The sequence below is a fragment of the Ctenopharyngodon idella genome, chromosome 7, assembly GCF_019924925.1.
Source record: "Ctenopharyngodon idella isolate HZGC_01 chromosome 7, HZGC01, whole genome shotgun sequence".
Taxonomy (NCBI): domain Eukaryota; kingdom Metazoa; phylum Chordata; class Actinopteri; order Cypriniformes; family Xenocyprididae; genus Ctenopharyngodon; species Ctenopharyngodon idella.
In genome coordinates this window covers 21,592,395-21,615,582 of record NC_067226.1, presented here as the reverse complement: position 1 = coordinate 21,615,582, position 23,188 = coordinate 21,592,395, and the positions used below count along the sequence as shown (strand labels likewise).

General features: G+C 37.9%; 1 protein-coding gene across 1 annotated transcript in view; it reads left to right on the top strand.

Moving 5' to 3' along the window:
- Positions 1–14,213: 14,213 nt before the first annotated feature.
- rbpjb (recombination signal binding protein for immunoglobulin kappa J region b) overlaps positions 14,214–23,188 on the top strand; it is a 58,477-nt gene continuing 49,502 nt past the window's right edge. Inside the window, exon 1 of the mRNA XM_051900973.1 lies at positions 14,214–14,412. Within this exon, the coding sequence (XP_051756933.1) occupies positions 14,393–14,412 (20 nt within the window). The 5' untranslated portion in view covers positions 14,214–14,392. The remainder of the gene's footprint in view (positions 14,413–23,188) is intronic.

Genomic DNA, 23,188 nt, shown 5'->3' with positions numbered 1-23,188 from the left:
AGTGTCGGCTCCAGCCTCTGAGCCCAGCCCAGTGTCGGCTCCAGCCCCTGAGCACAGTCCAGTGTCGTCTCCAGCCCCTGAGCCCAGTCCAGTGTCGGCTCCAGCCTCTGAGCCCAGTCCAGTGTCGGCTCCAGCCCCTGAGCCCAGTCCAGTGTCGGCTCTAACCCCTGAGCCCAGTCCAGTGTCGTCTCCAGCCCAGTGTCGGCTCCAGCCCCTGAGCCCAGCCCAGTGTCGGCTCCAGCCCCTGAGCCCAGTCCAGTGTCGGCTCCAGCCCCTGAGCCCAGTCCATTGTCGGCTCCAGCCCCTGAGCCCAGTCCAGTGTTGGCTTCAGCCCCTAAGCCCAGTCCAGTGTCGTCTCCAGCCCCAGAGCCCAGTCCAGTGTCGGCTCCAGCCCCTGAGCCCCAGTCAGTGTCGGCTCCAGCCCCTGAGCCCAGTCCAGTGTCGGCTTCAGCCCCTAAGCCCAGTCCAGTGTCGTCTCTAGCCCCTGAGCCAAGTCCAGTGTTGGCTCCAGCCCCTCAGCACAGTCAAGTGTCGGCTCCAGCCTCTGAGCCCAGTCCAGTGTCGTCTCCAGCCCCTGAGCCAAGTCCAGTGTTGGCCACTGAGCCTAGCCCAGTGTTGGCTCCAGCCCCTCAGCACAGTCCAGTGTCGGCTCCAGCCTCTCAGCCCAATCCAGTGTTGTCTCCAGCATCTGAGCACAGTCCAGTGTCGGCTCCAGCCTCTCAGCCCAATCCAGTGTCGTCTCCAGCATCTGAGCACAGTCTAGTGTCGGCTCCAGCCCCTGAGCCCAATCCAGTGTCGGCTTCAGCCTCTCAGCCCATTCCAGTGTTGTCTCCAACATCTGAGCACAGTCCAGTGTTGTCTCCAGCATCTGAGCACAGTCCAGTGTCGGCTCCAGCCCCTGAGCCCAATCCAGTGTCAGCTTCAGCCTCTCAGCCCATTCCAGTGTCGTCTCCAGCATCTGAGCACAGTCCATCTGAGCACAGCTCCTTCGTCGTGCGCCTTATTACAGCCACCTACCCGTGACAAATATATTAACCATGAATTAACTATAAACTAATAGTTTGCAAATGATTTGTAAGAACTTTATTACTGTATACTATATTACTGTATCATAAAGTGTTACCAAAAAATCTTACAGAGCCCAAACTGTTGAATGGGTGTATATAACTTGCACATATTACACACATTATTTATTTATTTATTTTTTCTTAAAAAGGAACTGGAAAAATTATATTAACAATTACTGTTTAATAATTATTTATTTTAATCTAGTATTTATTTTTTTGTTGGCAATCAGTATATTAGACAACCAAGCTTTGTGTGATGTTTCACTTATTTTCACCTTTCTCCTCATTGCTTTGATAATTCATTAAAGTTCAAATAAATTTTCAAGGTTATGAAGATTTTCTCTCTTTCTGTCTTTTTTTTTTTTTGTTGCTCAGCTGATTTACCGGCTGTTGTTTGTGCCACCAGCTGTCTTTGACCTTTTGCCCTATGACCTTTAAACCTGCTATCTGTTCTCGAAAACACAGTCTATACAGTCCCATGTTGCTGCAACACACACACACACACGCACCATCACTTCTGATACCTTAAAACTGGACAGAGACGTTGAAACACACGTCAAATGAAAGCATGTTAACACAAACAAGAGCACATGACAAGCTCAATATTTCAGAACCATATCTTGGAGTCGCTTTAAGGCAGGAACATCTGGCAAGAAAAAAAATTGAATGTTAATCATTCCAAACATTTTTATTTTTTTCACTAATGTCATAGTGAGTCATTGTCCTCATATATTTTATATCTGAAACAAGTCCCAGAATTCATTATCATCGCATTGATCAGTGAACAATTCATCTCAATAATGGATCAAGGCATCAAATCAAGACAAAAGGTTCACAAGCAAATGTTTCTTGAGAAAATCACAGTGTCCGGATGGAGGAGACCAAATTTGGAAGAAACACCCGACTGGGGATGATTTGGCCATTTTGTTTGTTTTGCCTTCCCAGACGTGGCCGCTGAGAAGATTAAGAGATTTAGAGCGAGATTATTCTCTGTCCCATTAACGCGCTCCATCAAATAAGCAAATAAGTGGTTTGTAAACAAGCCCACAACTAAGGTTTTTGCCAAAACCTTCCAGACCTCAACAGTGGATAGTGACTGTCTTGTGATATAGAAAATAAAGCATTAAATCATCAGGGGCGAATTCTGCATCAACATTTGTATCCGGATGCATGTGTGTGCTTAGATGCGGATCAGTCCTGTGAGGCATATGTTGTCATGCAGGTTCTCAATAAATAAAGCTTATCCTGTGTGTCCTTGAAATTTCTCAACCCAAAGTGACAAGCCAAAAGCTAGTAAGGACGGTCTGACCTACATGGGTGGGTCATGAAAATTTAGAGTAGAGTCCTAATTAACCTCAAATGTGGTTGAGATAGACACCCAAACAGTATCATAAATCATTGTGATTAAGAAAGAGAGAGAACAACAGATGATGTCATGAATGTGGAGAGTTGTATTTGCACACACATGCATACATATACACACCCTTCCCCTTGACATCCCTCCCCGCCCACACACTCGCCTTGCCACGCGAAGAGAAGCGTGTGTGCGCAAGCTTGAAAGAGAGGGAGGAGGTGCCTTGGAATATAACAGCAGGGCCAGCAACGCCAAGCTCAAATGCAAAGACGGCTGGATGGCCTTTTGTAATGTATATTAACTTGTGACGGTCATTCACCTGACAGGCCATTGTTCTTCACGACCCGGCAGCCTCCTCCCTCCCTCCATCCCTTCTTCCTTTCGAGCAGGTTGGGTGTATTGTGTGCAGAGATGGTCCGTTGTCTGTTGGGGGGGGTTGTGGGGACGAGGGTTGAGACGCCGACCCTAGCGAGTGGGGGTGACCTAAGCAGATGGCGGGGCAGGCTGTCCACTCAGCCAGAATTAATAACGTGTGCCATGTCACATTGTCTGAGAAAACGTTCCCCCTCTTGCCCCACCTCTGTTCATGTCATCTCTCTCTCTTTCTCTCACTCTCTCAATTTCAATTTACTTTATTGGCAAGACCAAACCTGCACGTTTGGATTGCAAATGCAGTCAAATAAGTAAAAAAAAAAAAAGGTAAAGTAGCATAAACAAATGAAATAAAACAGAGTAAACCAAAAAAAAAATAAAACAAAACAAAATTAAAAATCTCTCTCTGTTCTTTTGGTCTGAGTTTCTTACTTTATCCAGTTTCTTTCACTTAAAAAGTAAAATACAATAATGGAGTATACAAGAAGTGCTACAAAGCAAGCAAAAAAGAGTTAATTTTATTTGGAAATTATTTCTCTCTGACAATATTAAAAAGTATTTTTACTAAATAAGTAAAATAACAATAGTGGAATAAACATATTAAAGCTGCAGTCCGTAACTTTTTTGGTTAAAAATGATCCAAAATCAATTTTTGAGCAAGTACATAACCAGTGTTCAAAACTATCTCCTTACCTTAGCCCGATTCACAACGGCGGGAAATTCGAGCATGTCTTTGCGTCATTGCGTCACGTCTGTATTCATAAAGAACAAGTCCCAGCTAGTAGGGTATATCGCATGTGAGGCAGATCATTTATAGCCTTTTCTCACTGCAGCTGCAATAATTAAACTTATCATTTGGATGGCGGATTGTATGACAAATGGAGATTAGACTGTACAGAAATTGAAATCTACAGGTAACGCTAATACACACTAAATACACATAGTCACGCAATGTTGAGATGTTGTTAACATTAACAATTTGAGAACAAAATATAACAATAATAATTTGCATAGTTTGACGTGATCCGAGCTAAGCGATCGTTAGATTTAATCACCTTAGGCAGCGTGATTTATTGTAATGCTTTTTTTTCTCAGGTGGTCAGAACAAAAGTGGCAGACATGTTACTTTTCCAGTAAAAAATCTTACTTTGGTCATACTTCAAGACTACAATCTGTGATTCTGCAGTACAGTACCCACACTGACAGCAAATATTAGATTAATCCGTGCTGAGGCACAACTCACGTAAAAATGATAATTCCGCAAACAACTGCAATTGCAGATTTCAAACAGAGATGGCGACAAAGAGGCAAAACTTATGGAATGCAGCTTTAAGCAAACAAAACCAAACCAAACAAAAAACAAGTAGTTACAATTAGTTAACAATTTTATTTGGAGAAGATTTCTCTCTAATAAGAGTAAAATAATTCAAGTAACCATTATTTATATAGCACTTTATACAATACAGATTGTTTCAAAGCAGTTTTACAGTGATAACAGGAAAATAATGATTCAATGATGCAAACAAGACATCAATTCTGCTGTAAAGCACTGCAGCTCTAAAAAGACAGTCATTATTCAGCTGAATTAGTTCAGTGTTGATTCAGTTCAGTTCAATAACTGTGTAAAGCTCATAATTTATGTAATGTATTCAATTGATCTACAGTATAAATCAGCTCTGGAGAAATCAGTGATGTCATCAACCAGCTCAGTTGGGCCTATTATTAACAAACAAAGCAAAATAATTACTTAAAATTAGTTAATAGTTTTGTTTGGAGATTATTGCTCTCTGAAAAGATATCTTTTTTATCCACTTCCTTCCACTGTATTTCTTTTCTTTCTTAAAAAAAACAAAAACAAAACACAAAATATACTTTTCCATTCACCTCCCATTTGTGTTGACTGTTCCTCTTTTCTTTCTCCCCTTCTTCCTCTCCATCTCTCAGTGAAAAGGGGATGTGTTTTACCCACCATAGAAATTTCCGGGGCCTCTTTTAGGATCAGCAGAGCTTCAGCCAGAAATCTCATAGACAGGGGCAGTGATCATAATCACTACAGCTCTTCCTGTCCAACAGCAGGGTCAAGGTCTTCACAGTATGTGCCGTGTGTGGGTGTGGACTTCTGGGAGAAAAACAGAGCAATATGTGACACATGCAAATGCATGGCATGTCAAGTGTGGAAGACAAGCAAATTGTAACAGAATGTGGTAAATTGAATGTAGGTCTTGCTATAACTGAGATGTTGGTTTAATATGCGTTTGAATGAGGGAGATCTGGGTCAAGGTTTTGACAAGTCTTCTTGGCTTGTCTTGTTCCCCACCTCCTACACAAGGAAATTCTGCTGCTGCCAACAATTTCATGCTAACTCTCTACTTCCCCAAAACAATGAAGACAGAATAGTGCAAGAAATTTTAAAATGTAGCAAAACAAACAAACAAATATATTATAGGTTCTTTATGATTGTTACATGTTGCCTTGGTTTTGTGGTTCTGGTTTTGTTGTTTCTCATTGTTCCTGTATTCTGTCTTCCTGTGTTTAGTTCCTGCTTCATTGCTTACATTGTTAGTTTCTGTAGTTACCCTCATTAGTTTCCTTAGTAACTAATCACTTGCACCTGTCCCTTGTTTGCCTTGTTACCTTGTGTATTTAATCCCTAGTGTTTCCCATGGTCTTGGTTTGGTGTTGTCCTGTGTGCTCTCTGTCATTTCTGAACAGCTGCATAACAATGATCAACACATTTTTATGTGCACTGGTCTTTAAAAAATGGCTCATTATCTAAACTACTGTTCAGAAGATTTTGTGAAAGATTTTTCTAATGCACACAAAGGCTGCATTTATCTGATCACAAATACAGCAAAAACAGTCATTTTAATTTATTTTAAAAATATTAAAATATGAATATTTTTAATATTAAAAATGTTAAAATATTTGCAGGATTCTTTGATGAATAGAAAGGTCAATTTGTAGAAAAGTAATTTGTAATATAAAGGTATTTACTGTCACTTTTGATCTATTTAATGCATCCTTGCTAAATAAAAAGCAAAACTTCAGTTGTGTATTATGTGAGGCTTGTAGATTGCATTGTTTAAATTTACTCTGTTTTTAGGATTATAGACCAGCCTTTGAATTCAATTACAGAATTTTTTTACTTTAAACTTGAGTTTTTAACATATGTTTTCCATTTTAAGGAAGATAGATGGGCCTTTATGAGGGTGATAATAATGGAGTACATATTTTTAATGAACTATCATAAATGCTGGGTTTCATCTCCATGTGATTATGCTGTCAGTGTGCTGTTAAAGGCATTAGTGTGCTTCACAGCTTGATATGACACTGGCCTTGTTGCACAGTTAAACAGATGACAAGAGGCCTGTGTGAGCCTGTTTTAATTACTGGAACACGACAGAATCCAGCTTGCAGTGCACAGTTATATGTTCACACCAAAGCAGACAGAGATTCAAGATGTCTGTGCAGGCCTTAACAAGACATGCTGAGACACTGCATCTAAAAGATGTAAAAACAGGCCAGTTCTGATATATCGTTTGACTCTATGGCTTACATTTTTCATCTAACTGACACAGTAACCATACAAATACACAGATTTGAGCTGCATTGACCACAATACTGCATATTAAGCCCTGATGTTCCAACCGCATCCTGATGACAAACACAATTCCATTCACAGTGGTTTTCAGAAATAAATAAATGAGATTGAAAACATCTAAATGTTAGACAGTATTATTCCTGCACATGCTTGTATTTTCTAGAGCATGACGTTACCCAAAGTGAACATCAATGTACAAGTCGCCACATGTTTGGATTTAGTTCCTTCATGATTTTGAAATAATGAATCTCAATGTCAGCTAGTCACAATTATAAAGAAAAATCATAGACTGCACAATGTTTTACATAGACTATTGACTGTAATGATAGATATCTGAACAGCATTGGTCCTTTTTACATTTCCAGCAAGGCAGAGAAGAACTGGGACTTCCTAAAGAACATGCATCTACTTGGATAATATTCTTGAATGTCAGAATTTGCTGTTAATGAAGTTCTATTCAGATCATCAAATCTTCATGGCCGCAATAACATGATAGCAAGGTCCTTTTATAAAATCTACTGGCTTCCTCATCCAACTTGGAAAGTGTTACAGATCATTTAAAGTTAAGGACAAGAGCAGAACAGATAAATCCACCATAGAAAGAAGAACCAATCCAAGCACATTACAGATGATGACTAAAATGCCATGACATTTTTAGGGTAGCTAGTTTTCAGTTCTCGTCTTACTCAACATTGGCTAACCATGTCCAACCACTGTAAAAACAGTTTGTTATTTTTAAAGAAAAAACTGTATAAATGCTACAATAAAAATCTAATTGGTTAACTGTAAGTTACCTTACCATATACAGTGAAAAATTGTGAATGGTTTAACACGGCATTATATGTACTAAAGTACTGTCAAATGTATGGTTTTTACAAGTAAAATCTATATAATTTACAGAGAAAAACTGTAAAAGGACATTCCCTGCATGACACATCACAAATGATCAGTGTTGGGGAAAGTTAGTTTTAAAGGTAATGCACCACAATATTGTGTTACTCCCCCAAAAAAGTAACTAATTGCATTAGTTACTTTTTATAGTAAGTAATGCATTACATTACTTTTGTGTTACTTTTTCTCATCTGGGCTGGGCTGTTGTTTGTTTGTTTTTATAACAACAAAGGTCTATTTTACACCAACAGTGAAATGAATAAGCCTCAGGCTGAAGGAAATGCAAATTCACGCCTGTACAGTAGAGGGCTCAGCTCAAACAAACAAGCCTTTCAGCTGTGCTGCTATTCTGGATTGCAGAAGAATGGGACGCAGGAGAAGTAAATGAGTAAATGTGTGCTCACATTTGGTCTAGAACTAGCCTAGAATAACCATCATTTTTATATAGCACACACAACGCCTCTGCACTTACTCCCGATTTCTCTCAACATGGGGACAGGAGAGGTGTCAGTCAATAAATGGGAAAACAAAGTAACTTGCATTACTTATTTGAAAAAGTATAGATATTTTATTATGAATATAAAAGTAATGTGTTACTTTACTAGTTACTTGGGAAAAGTAATCTGATTACATAACTTGAGTTACTTATGCGTTACCCCTAACACTGCATATGATTATATTGTATTTAAATAGTTTTGTCCTTTTGTCATCAGTCACATTATGGTGTTTTGAGTCAAACATTTTGTTATTTAATGTTTATTGCATTATTTTAGTGTCCATGATACCATGATGGTGTTTTGTCTTTGTGTGCATGACTCTGTGCATTGACTAGTAGTAGTATTGGTCATGTATTATGGACAGGTCACTTATGATGAACTCATCATGTGGCTTTCTATTTTATTACCTGCATTATTATGGTGGTTATCACACATTATATCACTTAATGAAATGTATGGTTATAACAAGTTTGCAAAACATACAGTTACTAATATACCATACCTGTCATTGTCTGCAACATTGTCACCATATTTTTTCATAGTGACTGTCTGGCAACCACAGTTGCTGTTTGTTTGTTAGTATTTTTTTAACAGGATATTTTTTGACAGTGTTAATAAAAAGCCCAGCTAAGTGTTCACATTTTGTTTGCTTGACTGCAATCTTGTTGTCTACAGATTCCTTTTTTTATCAAATAAGGTTCCTGTGGAGTTACACATTGGCCTTGTGTCTCTGCTCTTTTCTACATTATTTTGAAGAGTATCTCATGCTGGATTTCTCAGGTTTGTTCATCACTGATAACAGCTCAAGGCTAAAGCTGAACTCACTGAGATACCGCATTCAGTCATTAACTTTTATCAACTGTATTTCAGCACTCACACAGTAAAATATATTTGCTACACCAATTGTCTTTTACCCTTTGTAACTAAAAGTGGAAAACCAGACACTTGTAATTATGGGCATTAATACTTGTCGGCTTAATAATTTGTGATGTCAAGCACCTATGAAATGGGATAATGATTTGTGCGTGTGTGAAATTCTCATCTTAGCTTATGTACTCTCACTAAAAGAGGTAATATTCCAAATTTACCTTTATGGATGTGCATTTGGGGACGACACTCAAAGCCCAGAGCCTTAAACTCATCTTTTAATTTCACTTGAGACTCACTAAACTGTTTTTAAGCTGTTCTCGGACCTACTACAATGAATTTTCCATTCGGCTCTCACTTTAGAGAGAGAAGCACTGATTTGGGCCATGGCTGTCTGAAGCCAGTGACGCCTGGGTCTTTTGAAGATGACTCTCCATTATTCAAACTGCCTATTTCTTGTGGGTTTTTCCCCAGTGTTTTGTGGTGTATGCATGTGTGTTTGTGCCCCCCGAGGCGAACACATTCATACAGCTGACTGCTTGAACTACAGGTCAGTCCAGCCCCGCAAAATGTCAGTGGTGTCTTGTGATGCCCGTTGGCATTCATTATCAGCTACAGAAATATTATCAGATTACCCAAAGCACCCTCACTTTTGAAATGCTGCCGATTTTCTTCATGGTGTGTGTGTGATCCTGCAAACCCTACGTTATGGGGATCAAATGTGCCACAAGGATAGTAATAACAGTAATTTTTGAGCTTGTGGGGACGTTTTTTTTTGTGAGGAAAACAGCTTATGAATCATACTAAATTATGTTTTTTTGAAAACAGAAAGTTTTCTGAGGGTTGTGTTTAGGGGTATATACAGTTTGTACAGTATAAAAATCATTATGTCTATGGAAAGTCCCCATAAAACATGGAAACCCAACATGTGTGTGTGTGTGTGTGTTTGGAGAAGTGGGTCCATCAGATAACACCACAATTCAAATAATCCCCAAAAAGAAAGCAAAATATAACTTTGGTGTGCAAATGATATTCCTCTCTGCATTAAGAATGTGACTCTCCATATTAACCACATTGGGAAAGCTGAATTTATTTCTCCTATCAAGTTTCCCCCTCCTCAGTGACTGTTCAGAGGGCTGTTTCCACTCTGATGAGTATGTACTAATTGAATATTGAAAATCCGTAAGGCCTAGGCCTTAATCCACACACTATACAGGTCTGTGGTTATAGGTATCATCTGGTTGGGGGATGGAGTGGGACTTGCCTTTGGAGACCAGTCTTTCTCTTGGCAAAATACACAGGCAGTCATCAACACTGGATTTACGGGCGGCACACTTGTGGTTTAGTCGTGAGTGCTTGAATTGGCGGCACATGCTGTCTGCTTCATTGAGCTCCTGAGATGGGTCTTTTTCATTGAAAATAATCACTTGGGACCTGCAAGACAGATGAGAGAACAATATTGGAGAGGGAGGAAGAAAAAGTAGAGAAGGTAGAAAAATAAGAAGGAGTGAAGTTATGAATCAACACCATATGGACTAAGAAAGAATAGAAAAGAGATGGCGATACTGTTGCGCTATGCAAACACATTAAAATGAATGATGTTTTAATAGCAATAAAAATAATAGTTGTTACTTAGGGCAAACTTTGGCAAAGTCTCAAACACTTTTCCAACAAACTCTCAGGCAAGGCTGGACAGCCTACGGTGTGTACAGGAAGAAGAAAGAGTTATGGGGATTCCTAAAGGAAACGTTAAATCATATTTGTGTGTATCTATAAAACATGTTATTAGTTTTATAACACTTTAGGGTCAAAGTTTAAAACCAATAGTTAAACTTGGAAACACTCACTCCCTATCATAATTTCACATATCTTGAGGCTTTTGTTACAACGGTTGTGAGGCCCTCAAACACTTGCACTTCTGCAGTCATTTACTGGTTTCATCTGTAAAAGATTTCGGAAACTTTACAGTTTTTATAAAACTCTAAGAGTAACTGGAGGTTACTTTCTCAGATCGTAAAAAAAGACGGGGAAAGGAATGGAAAAATGGCTTTGGTGCACGAGGCTTCCTCCCTCGAATCCTTTGGCTGAAGGCACAGTGCCAGATCGTGTGTAACTTGTTTTTTTTTTTAAATCCCCAATCTCTTTTTCTCTGCTGTGACCTATCCATCCTAGTACTTGTGTTGCTCTTTTCCACTATCTTGCTTCTCACATTTTCTTTCTTTATTATGCTCATTTTCCTCTCAGTCCTCCTCCACTCTCGCTCGCTGTCTTGTCAGACAGATTATGAAGGACAAATAAAAATCAATAATACATCCGAAAGACTGGAAAACTCTGGGTTAAAGTCAGTTTGAGGTCAGGTGTGAGATTCCTGAATCTGAATCAGACTGCTATTTAGTATTCCTGAACTGTTCACGCATCTCTCAGCCAGCAGCACAAAAGGCGTCAGATGAGCTGTCAAGCGTGTTTTGAGATCGTGAAATAATCGGGTCATAAGGTAGAATTCAGAATCTAGCTCCATCAGCAGGATTATGAAGAAAGGTGATGGGATGTTTGACAAACAGTATTTTAAAAGAATAGTTCACAAAAAAATTGGCAAATTGGTGACTGATTTGTATGAATTCATAATTTCGTATATACATTTTCATCTTGCGCTCCAGTGACGGTTAAGTTTGGGGTTGGACCTTCATGCTTATGTGTTTTCTAAAACCCATATATTTCCATACAAATTATATGAATTCTTATGAAATCGAGATCATGAAATAATCGGGTGATAAAGTGGATTTCAGGATCTTCAGAGCAGAATTATAAAGAAAGGTGAAGGGATGTTTGAAAAACAGTATTTTAAAGGAAAAATTTTCTAAGAACAAACTTTCTGTCATTACTTATCCTCATGTTGTTCTTGTATAATATGAATCTTCCTACAGAAAGAGATGTTTATCAGAATGTCTGAGCAACTCTCTCTCGAGTCAAAGGGGCTGTCAAGCACCAAACAACACAAAAAAAAGCACCAGAAAAGTGGTCCATACAACACATCCTATTTTACATTTGGTGACTAATTTGCATGAATTCGTATGATCTTTTCGAATCATACGAAATCATCACCTAAATTAGTTACTGTATGTTTTATCATAAGATTGGGTTGGTTTATATGACTTGTGCAATATATATATATAAGTCTTGTCATATGACAAAGGACGATAGCTGATGCCACGACACTTTGACATATACCATCAAAGTACTGCAAGAGCAATTCAACAGCAAGCTCTGATGACGACACAGCTGTTTCACGATTGGTCAGACTCACTGATGACAACATTGATGTGTTCTGACACCTTCAGTTCCACTAATGTGCACAAATTCATGTTTTTATAACAGTAAAAGCTCATATTTCATGTAGTCTTCATGTTATTTTGTGTCATGTTTATCAAAATACACCCCTTTTTTTAATCACACTATTCAAATAATACAGGCTTATCTTAAACATTCTTCTTGTACATACAGGCACTGTATTAACATAGCAGAACGTGAGTTCACCAAGTACAACATGTTCCTGGATCAACATCTTTGTTGATCCAGAAACAACATTCCAATCAACCAATCGGATATGAGGGACAAGTTTACAGTTTATGTCAAGTTTAGGCTTACAACCAGGCTTTGGTACTTCTACATCAGTGTTATTCATATATCATTTCTATGTGATTTTAGGGATAACTTATGTATAGAGTTAGGTTTAGGAGTATAGGGGCATGTTTAGGACAAAATTTTGTTGACCCATTAATGCATCTTACTGCAAAATCAGGACGTGCATTAACATAACCTGTTGAATGAAAAGTGTTTCTGGTTGCTACATTAAAATTTAGATGTCTGTTTATCTGAGAAATATTACATCTATCAGTAATGAAAGCAAACACAGTGCGAGCGACACTACGGGAAACAGAAAGTGTCCGACTTGACGGCTATCAACTTCTCATCCAACTGCAAGTGGCAAATTTTGTTAATTGTAAAAGTCATTTTTACACTTTTTGTGTGAGTAACAGACAGATTTTTAGGTTAATCAATGAATGTCCTGCTTTACAGCCATGGTCACCATTTGCTTTCGTTGTAAATAAAAGAGCAGCATACAGGAGGTCGCAGGGGACTCCCGAGGGGTCAGTGGAAAAGTCTAAAAAAAAAAACAGTGCAAAAGTAAAAATAATTAAATGTAAAAATAAATAAATAATAAGATTAAACTAATAAAAACAACATTGATACAAATAAATTGATTTTAATGAATTAAAAATAAAATAAATAAGTCATAATAAATAAAATAATACATCTACAGTATTTACAGTGCATGCATAATTATTAGGCAAGTTGATATTCTGATCATATATATTTTTTCAAGCACATTTGACCAATTTAAAACCACACCAATCTTAATAATTACTAAAAAGATTGTATGTAGGCCATATGTAATTGTTGATTAAAGTAATAGACGCCTTAAATTCAGAAAATTGGCCAAAAGAAGAGAATTAACTCACACTGAAAAGTCAGCTAATGAAATGCCCATGAGAAGAATGCAATGCTATAGAAATTTTAAAATTATGGCGTGACCATTGGATGGCGAAATGCTCATTTGGTCAGCAGGGTCAGAAAAAAGAAGAAAAGATGCATGTTAATTGCAAATGTCCTAAAAAAGTTTCTGGTGGTTTCAGACTTAATTCTTCGCCTTAATACTTTGTCTCCATTGCCACCATTTTCCAGAACTGCAAACCACCTGGAGTCTCCAGAAGTACAAGGTGTCAGGTTCTCAGAGACTTTGCTAAGGCAAGGAATCCTGAAACACGATCCCATAAGAATTACAAGCTGAAGTATCATGAAATAGATGAAGGATGACTTTTTAAAAAGTTTTATGGACAGAGACTGAGACTGACTCTTGAGGTACCAGCAGCACCAGTTCAAATCAAACAGCGGCGGTGGCGAGGGAGTCATGGTGTGAGCTGCTACAACAATGAGCAAGACGGACCTTTCAGGGTAGGAGATGGACCTAAAATTAACTCCCAAAACTTACTGCCAGATTCTGGAAGATAAATTCTTTAAACTGTGGTAGTGGAAGTGGAGCTGGTCCCTCAAGAGTCACTCTCAACCTATCTATAAAGCCTTAAAAAATCGGTCAGAGTCTGAGGTGTTTTTCACTTCTAGCCCTTGTAACATTCATATATCACTTATAAATTTGGGGGTCTAAAAGATTGAAAACTCCCTTTTAGAATAAATATTATGTGACTGTATTTCTACACACTATAGTCATTTTAATGGTTTGATAATAAGCTCTATAACTAAACAACTGAGCAAACCTTATCAGACCCCGAGCCTGGGAAACCTCAAACTTCCACGTCAAAATATCTTGCCAGTTCCGCCCGAAGAGGTTATTTATGAGCGGGTAAACAGTGTTTCAGCACTGTAAAACATCCATCCGTGGCGCTTCGCACCAATCTCGCGATGACACGAGCCTCACTCACTCAGCTGTATGATGAGAGTTTTCCACCTCTCGCGAGATCAGAAGAGTTTCCCACGCCTGTTGTTGTGGTGTCTGCCCTTTTCTTTCACTCACCCTGCCCCCCTTCCTCTGTCCTCGTCACCCGCCCCCTTTCTCTCTCTCCCTCGCTCCTTCAGTCTCCAGTCTGCTTCTGTTGTCTCGGCGGCTGGTAGGGTCTGGGAGAGAGGATCTCGCGAGTCTTGGAGTTTTGGTGAGAGTTTGTGGAAGATGGCGCCTGTTGTGACAGGGTAAGTCTGAGATTCAGGACTGCTGCAGGAGTTCAGCTGTTCTTACACACTTTCTCTTAAATTAATGGGTTTAATGAAGAGATGGTGGCTTTCTTTTACATCATGGACGTTTACTGGTTTTATACTGTGAATTCTAGCGCTCAGCCTCTTCATAAGAGCACGTAAAGTGTCTGTTTTTATATTTTGAGTGTAGTGCGCGTGTGTTGTGGGGTTGTTGCATTGAGCCCATCGCGGTGCGTCTGCATGGAGAGCCAGCCAGACCGTTTTGTATAGCCACACAGCCACAACGTCCCGAAATATAATTGGAATTTTTTGTACATCTCTGTATAAGGAAATCCCCATTAACGGAATGCCCCCAGTACACATGGTGTAGAGGCACATTGTATGGTTATAGTAATGCAGTACAGTGGCTTTGTTTCAGGCTTGATTTCGTTTGGGATTGGAGTGGAAAACACCTCCCCTCTGAATGTGTGCTTTTGTTGCTCTGTCGGTCAGATGTGTTTTATTGATTGTCTGCAGGGAAATGTGCTCGATTGTGAAGTGTTGTTTACTAAACAGAGCCGCTGGCTCTGCTGTCGCTCACTCGGTGCAGACGAATGATTATTTAATGGCAAGTGCAACTAAGGACATTGAAGCTCCCCGACTGGAAAGAGAAGCATGGAAACGTTTAGGAATAGGACCCTTTTGCGAATGTATCTCTCGCACGGCAGTGTTTCGCTTGTGCCACTCTTGGGCATCGGTGAACAATTTGTGATTATGTCAGACAGTGTTTCTGTAGCGAGGACATCCCGTCAACCCTTCATTAGATATATTATTAAAACGTTAATGTTTTTACTAAAAACATTTAATATATATTTTAATTAAAATATTACATTTTTTTTCCGCAAATATTAACTATGCGTCGACATCAGCATTACCGACGTGTTCATAAGTTCAACAAACAAAAGTTGCTTCGTTTCGAGATGTGTTGTTCATTAAGTGAATCGATGTTGATTCAGTAGTCTTCTGACTGATTCTGTAATCGATTCGTTAGACCGATTCACACTAGTAACTTCTGAGTTTGTGAGACTGGACGATTCCTTTAAAGAAACAACTTATTGGAGTCATTTGTGAACTCTGTAGAAAGTCTTTTTTTCCTGTAATACTGCAAAATATTTTCTCCTATTCCAGTTAAATTTGCAGAGTCAACTATAAGACCAATTCACATCAAGAACAATAAAAACAATAACTATTTTATCGTCCACACCAACTTCTGTTTATTAGAATTTAATGCACAAGCTCTTTGAAGTCAGGCAGATTCTGATCGGCTGTCAAGTGTTTTTATCTTTCATCTGATCACCTGAAAAAAATCATTTTGAAAGTGATTTCCTGTAGGCTATCGTTATAGCTGTGGTGTGGACTTCCCTGTTCTCATAGAATTAGAACGATTATTAAAACTTTGAAGTTATCAATGTAGTTTTCTGTGGTTTCCTGGTGGGAACGGCTCTTAAGCTATTCTGTTGATTTCCCTTAAAAATGTGTGAACATTGTGGCTCTTTCAAAACATTGTTTGAGCTTCCCGTCCAGTTTGAGACAGCAATATTGGCTCAATGGTGTGCATTTGAAACAATCTGTTTGATCAACCAATGACAGATAGGGGGAGCGTTTGGGGAAACTTGTTTGAAAACAGTAATCTTTGCTATTCTGTTTCGTGACACTAGTGGGGGAGAAATTAGACATGTTAAGAGAGATCTTAGTGTATAATTTTCATTCAATTATTATCGTCATTGTTGTTAATTTTTTAATATTCACTATATTATTTTTGTTGTTGTTATTCTGTAATGTTGATGTAGTAGAACACAAATTTATTTAGGTAAATTTAAGATATTTTATTTTTGTGAAATTATTCCCACCAAAGCCCCCATCAACTACATTTCTTTAGAACGATTATACAACGAAAGTATTTTTTGATTAAATGCATATAAAGACCGAGTCTCTGTTAATTTTCGTCATCTTTGTAGACAGCCAAGTAGGTGACAGACATCCCCTGGCTGGGTTTTTTTTCTCTTCCTTTTTTTTGGCGAGGGGCGGAGGTGGTGGCAGACTGTTTATTTGGGGGCTTTCCAGTGGACCTGAACTGCCGCTGTTTTGACAACGACTGGTTGACTAGCCACCTGTCCAGCTGATGTCCACCAATGAAATTAGAGATGGCATGATTGTTAGCATGTGTGAGGGCATCATCATGCCAGTGGCTGCAGCGATTAGAGTGTGGCTGGCCTTTTACAGTTCACTGCACACAGCCTTTGTGTTGTGCTCCCTGTTTGACCTGATACAGCTTGGGCTTCTCATGTGAGGCTGGTGCTAGCTTAATGACCACGGGTCTGGTGTGCTAACACAATCGGTTGCTCGTTCAGTGTGAAGCATGAATGATCCTTCTCAATCCCTGTTTACTAACTCGTGTATCAGTGTATCTCATACATGGCAATAAAATTCTTTCTGATTCTGATCTCCTTCAAATCAGGAGTGGATTTAGTTTCGATATGAGAAGTGTCACTGTACTGTGTAGATAATTTATCAGTCGGTAAGACACGTTTGCACTTATGGGTCTAAAATTGTTCACACAAATAAATTAATAAATGCATAAAAGGAAGGAAAAACCTGCTTTAAAATATGTGCCAAGTTCTTAGAAATGTACTCTTTGTATTTAAGTTGGTTTTATATGGTTTTGAAAATCTTTTATGCCATTTTAAGAAAAATTTTTGTTAAATTTAGTATGTAAACATAATATAATATGTAATTTATATTAGTATAGTATAAATGAATTTTTAAAAATATTAAATAAATTAATTTAGAAATATCATGAACTATTTATGAATGAATGAATATCTGAAAAAATAAAGCGCAGAGCGAGCTTATGAGAGCAAATGCATTTACTCGCTGATCGGTCTCGATCATGTGACCACTAAACAGTGAGATCCAGTGAGAAGCGTTTGCATTCAGCAAACGCAAATGATTGTGATTTAAACAGTTTAAAGCCAAATAAAACAGCGCTGACATTTTCAACAGCACTGACAAACACAAGAAACATTGTGCCGTGAACGATTCAGTTAGAAGACTTTTCAATCTACAAATCACCATTGTTTACCATAGATTTACTGTAGTAACACTAACTGCACCATGGTTATTGTTGCTGAAATGTGGGTATTCATATCACATTTTATTATATTATTAATGTAGACGTATTAAATTAGTAATAGAGTATTTTTTGTTATTAAGCTATAGCATTTGTGCATGTGTATATACTAAATATATTTAGGCTACTGTTTTTCATAACAAATACCTTACAGTTACATTTTACCATGGTAGTGAGGTGAAACTGAAACAGTCAGAATATTTATATTTTACCCTATAAAACTAGGTTGTTACAATTTTTACAGATGTTACTATTTTTATTAATGAACATAAATTTACACCTGCATCCCAACTCAATGTAATGCTAGTGTCAACTGAAGCTACTGTCAAATGTGCATTTCTAAGAGACATAACATGTGTAATATTATTAATTGCCCCCTGCAATGCAAACTATGCGGAAGACAAGTGCCATCAAAGTCAGACAACACAAACCTGTTTCATGATTTGAAACAATATCACCCTTTAGCATGCAGAAACTAAGAGATTATTTTTCTATTAAGATATTTATTTTTCTAAGGAAAAAATAATGAAAAGCATTTTAGTTGGCTCATGCATATTTTGATGTAGAAAAAATGTTATCATCATAAATGTTTTGAAAATTCTACCTTAGATTTGTGAAATGTTCACCTGTTTGGCAAGTGTTTGTCATTTTCTGACAATAAAGAGTAGTTTAAAACCTCAATTAACTGTCTGGTTTCTACAACTTTCACTCAAGAGCAAAAATCCACCTTTTAAACTTTAAATTTATTTTGATAATTATCAATGTTGACTGAAAAATTTGCCATATCGCAAAGTCCTACGTTCATTCTTTTTTTAAATTTCTCTTTCGGAAAGGTTAGCCAGAAAATATGCTGTGGTGCTCATTGGAAACTATCAATTCCTTGGTTTAAGAAAGATCTCTAGTGTGTGGAGGAAAAACAATCCCAGCATCACCTTGAATGATGAAAGCATGAATCACCTCCAGCACAATGCAGCCTGTATCATGCTCCAGGGGAAGGAGATTTTATTTAACATCACACAGACCAATTTCTCTGTCTATTCTTTCTTTGCTAAAGCATATGCAGTGTAGACTTGGAGCGTAGCCCTTTTCTGCTATGTATAATGACACAATAAAGTCTGTCCGCTTGGGACAATGAAAGGTGTGTGCCTTGGTAAACAGGTAGGCGTGTGTGCGTGAAAGAACCGTTCCCCTGGGGCGTCTCTCCTTCCCTAATACCCATTATGCAGGCAAGACACTCAGAGAAAGCAAAGGGGGTTAGGAGAGAAGAGCGGAGGGGCATTCGGTGACCTGTCTGAGGAGAAACGAGACGGCGTGTAGCATAAAAGAGCGCATGCATGCTGTCTCATCCTGCTGCTCTTGCTTCCTGCCTTGAAACTGAGCAAAGGTAAGCCATTAAAGAGAGGCTTGTTGTTAGCTGGATGGCGCATGTTTTTCTCTCCTTATGCAGAGCTGCCATCATTACTGTGGTCTAAATGTGAAACCTTAAATGATTGGTCGGTCTGTCTCTGTGGAGACCTTGTAGGAAGGAAATAAGGAAGTTCTCAACTTAGTGTAATAAACCTGCCTGTTGCATCATTTTTGTCTGAATTTTGTTTATGACAGCCGCCCATGTACATTTCACATGTTCTTTTCACATCTATTTGTAGAGGAACGTAATCAAAGCCCCAAATTATATGTCTTGGTTTAAAATGCGGTCATTTGAGGTGACAAAGACTGTTGGGGCTTTCCTCAACAGTCACACCAGGAGCTTAGAGGATGAAACGGCAAATTTCGAAGTCATTTAGCTTGGCTCAGAGTCTGGGTGGCACTCAGCATCAGTTCTGGTCTTTTGCCATAAGTTGCATTCAGTAACTGTTATGTGCAGTCTGATGATCGTGGAAAAAGATCCGCTGTCACTCTAAATTAAACTTTGGAAATGTTTCAAACCATTGGAAACATTCTTTCTTGATTGACTGGTCATTTGCCTTATGGATATATATTGTTTGTAAGAAGCTTATCTCTTTGCCAAAAAGGTCTTGATTTCATTGGCAAGCTCCTGCTAGGAGAACAAGAAATGTTATTTACTTGTGTGAGCTTGGAATGTTTTTAATGGTCTTAGTTTTGTCTTTAGGGATCAAAATGGCATTATCATACAGTGCCAAAAAGTTGCTGCTGTGGTTTGATGAAAAACTGGGTAAAAAAAATCCCAATCCCCCATTGTGTTTGATTTGGCATGGATAATGTATGAGGTAAAGAGAGCCCGAGAGTGCAGCAGTGTTTGTGGTGCCCTTTTATTCTTGAATTTCCTCATTCTTGCACTGGCCGGTTGGTTGTGATTACAGCATAGCCAAGGGAACTTTGCTTTCTTCACCGTCAGCAGTTTTTTTTTTTTTTTTTTTTTTTTCAAACATCCAGGATGTTTAATTCAGAAAACATGGAAGTGATTGCCTTGACTGTTTTGTATTTGATTTCAGACTAAATTTACCCTGACGTTATGAATGTTTCTGGACATATGCTTAATCTGGAATGTTGATAGCCTGGTTAATGATAAAATAGGTTTTATCACCAGTGAGGTACGCTTGAATGTGTCTGGGGACCTCATGAACCTATGTATGAAAAAGAAACAAAACCTGACAGAAAAAAGCCTCTGATTGTCCATGACAGGAAAATGGCCCCACGTTGATGAATTGTTTGTTTTGGCTTGGGGAAAGACCTCAGCACTGTGGAGTGACTGATTGACAGTGTTTACTCTCTAGTGGTCCAGCTGTTTTTAAGAGTGTGCCCTGTAATTGAACACAGCGACAGTGACTTTTTGTTGATACATTTCAGATTTCTTGAATGTGTTGAAACTTATAGCCCCCAAAAGAAAAAAAGCAGTTTGATCGACTAATAATGGGTTATTTACTAGAGATGCACTGATCTTTATTGGCTGATTAATATTTTTTTTTTTTTTTTTTTTTTGTTCAAGCATGTATTGCTGAAACCCTATTGTAATTGTTAGGATTTTTATTATTATTATTTTGCTTTTAAAATAATAAATTAAAGGATTAGTTCACTTTAAAATGAAAATTACCCCAAGATTTAATCATCCTCAAGCCATCCTAGGTGTATTTGACTGTCTTCTTTCTGATGAACACAGAGTTATATTAATAAATATCCTGATGTGTCCAAGCTTTATAATGGCAGTGAACGGGACCAACAAGTATGAAGCTCAAGAAAGTGCATCCATCCATCATAAACGTACTTCACACAGCTCCGGGGAGTTATTAAAGGCCTTCTGAAGCGAAGCGATGTGTAAGCGTTTGTGTAAGAACAATATCAATATTATTAGTTATAAAGTAAAATATCTATAGCTTCCACCAGACTGCCTTCCGTATTCAATTTACGAAAAAATTTGTATGTTGAATACAGAAGGCATAGGCGTAAGCATTTTGAACTGCGAGAGGCATTACACTTTCTTCGTAAGTTGAATATGGAAGGCGGTCTAGCGGAAGCTAGATATTTTACTCTATAACTTGTTAAATATGGATATTTTTCTTACACAAATTCATCACTTCGCTTCAGAAGGCCTTTATTAACCCTCCGGAGCCGTGTGGAGTACGCTTAGATGGATGGATGCAGCCGATAAACTTTCTTGAGCTTCATACTTGTTGCCCCCGTTCACTGCCATTATAGCTTGGACGTGTCAGGATATTTAATAATATAACTCTGATTGTGTTCATCAGAAAGAAGAAAGTCATATACACCTGGGATGGCTTGAGGATGAGTAAAGCTTGGGGTAATTTTCATTTTAAAGTGAACTAATCCTTTAAGTATGTGAATATATTAAAGTATGTGACGTGAAATAAACTAGTGTTTTTTATGTAAATTAATTTTAAAAATGTGTATTTAAAAAACAAAAAAAACACGGACAATTCAAAACAGTGATCTGTTACTGATACAATACTGTTCAGAAGTTTGAGGTCTGTAAGATTTTTTTTTTTGATTTTGAAAAAAGCCTCCAAAAATGCTCACCAAGGATGCATTAAAAAATACAGTGAAAACAGTAATATTTTGAAATGTTGTTAATTTTTTTAATGTACAATGTTTTCTATTTTATATATTTCAAAATTTAATTCACTATGGCAAAGCTGAATTTCAGCTGCCATTTCTCCAATCTCCAGAAATCATTTTAATTTGCTGATATGGTGCTGAACAACATTTCTTATTATTATCAATGTTGAAAACAGTTGTGATGCTTAATATTTTTTTGTGCAAACCTTCATGCATTTTTCAGCATTCTTTGAGTAGAAAGTTCAAAGAAACAGCATTTATTTTTTAATAGATTAGTTTTGTTACAATTTACAATTTTAGTGTTTGATCATTTTAATGTGTCCACGCTGAATAAAAATTGGTATCTGCATGTGTGAATTCCTAATATTTAGCTTCTTATTTCCCCCTATAACATTATCTTAATCCTCCATTCCACTAACTACATTTGAAAAAAAAAAAATTGATCAGCTTGTCATCCAATTTCTGTTTGGATTTCTTTGTTCCACTACTACCCAGGCCTTTTTCTTTTAGTGAGAAGGACGCTACTGATATTTTAGAGAGTTTGTGGAGCACAGCCTGGCCAGCATCTCTCCAGGACAAGGACATCTATTAGGCTGCTAAGCGTTGTTCCTCAGGGATCTGAGGAGGATGACAAGAGACACTTGAAGTGGCTGGCACTTGGGAGTTGCCTGCAAAGGAATGACATCGCAAGGTCTCGATGACCTTACATGATGAGTCAGTTCTTTAGAAACAACCTTTGTTTGACAGAGGAGTCAAATGGGCAAGAGGAAGTTCTTGCTGATAAGTTCATTAGGTCATGCTTATTTTAATTAGCTGCTTTGAGACATTTTGTGGTTGTTAGAAATATTCTAACAGCAACTCAATCTTGTCTTTTTTTTAGATGCTTCTGTACATCCAGATTTTATAGTACAAAAACATGAATATAATAATGTATGATAATACATCAGTGGTCAGCGTTATTCACAGATATTTGGCAAGTTGGCAAAATGTAATTATTATTATTGACAATGAAAGTGATTTTGCACAGTTTTTGTAATATGCTCATAAACCAAAACCTAAATCATATCAGTTTTTGAGGATAATTTTTGCACCATGTTGTTTTGTGGTTAGACTTAATTAGGACCATCTGCTGTAAGTGAAAATATGCCATTTCCTGTTTGTGTCATCAAGTAATAAGCAAAAAATGCAACAAATGCAGTTTACACAGGATGCTTTCTCTCATTCTTGTGCTATTTTAAAATGTTTTTGTTGTTTCTACATGCATCAGACGGACTTCTTTTGTCATCGCAATGTGTCCCGCTTCCGAAACATCGGCCAAACAGAAAAATGTGATGCTGATATTTAAAAAATGCCAAATATCGGCCGAAATATCGATCGACCACAACAAAATACTTCTAATTTGTCAGCAAAGAAACAAGCCATAGTTGGCCAGAATGTAGTGGTTCAACAGATCAAAAAACTCACGGTTATTAAGTCACGGATCGGATCATTTTTGGGATCAGCACAAAAAAAACAACAACAAAAAAATTGGGGGGTGGGGGGGGGGGGGGTAACTCTGCATTTATTACTTAG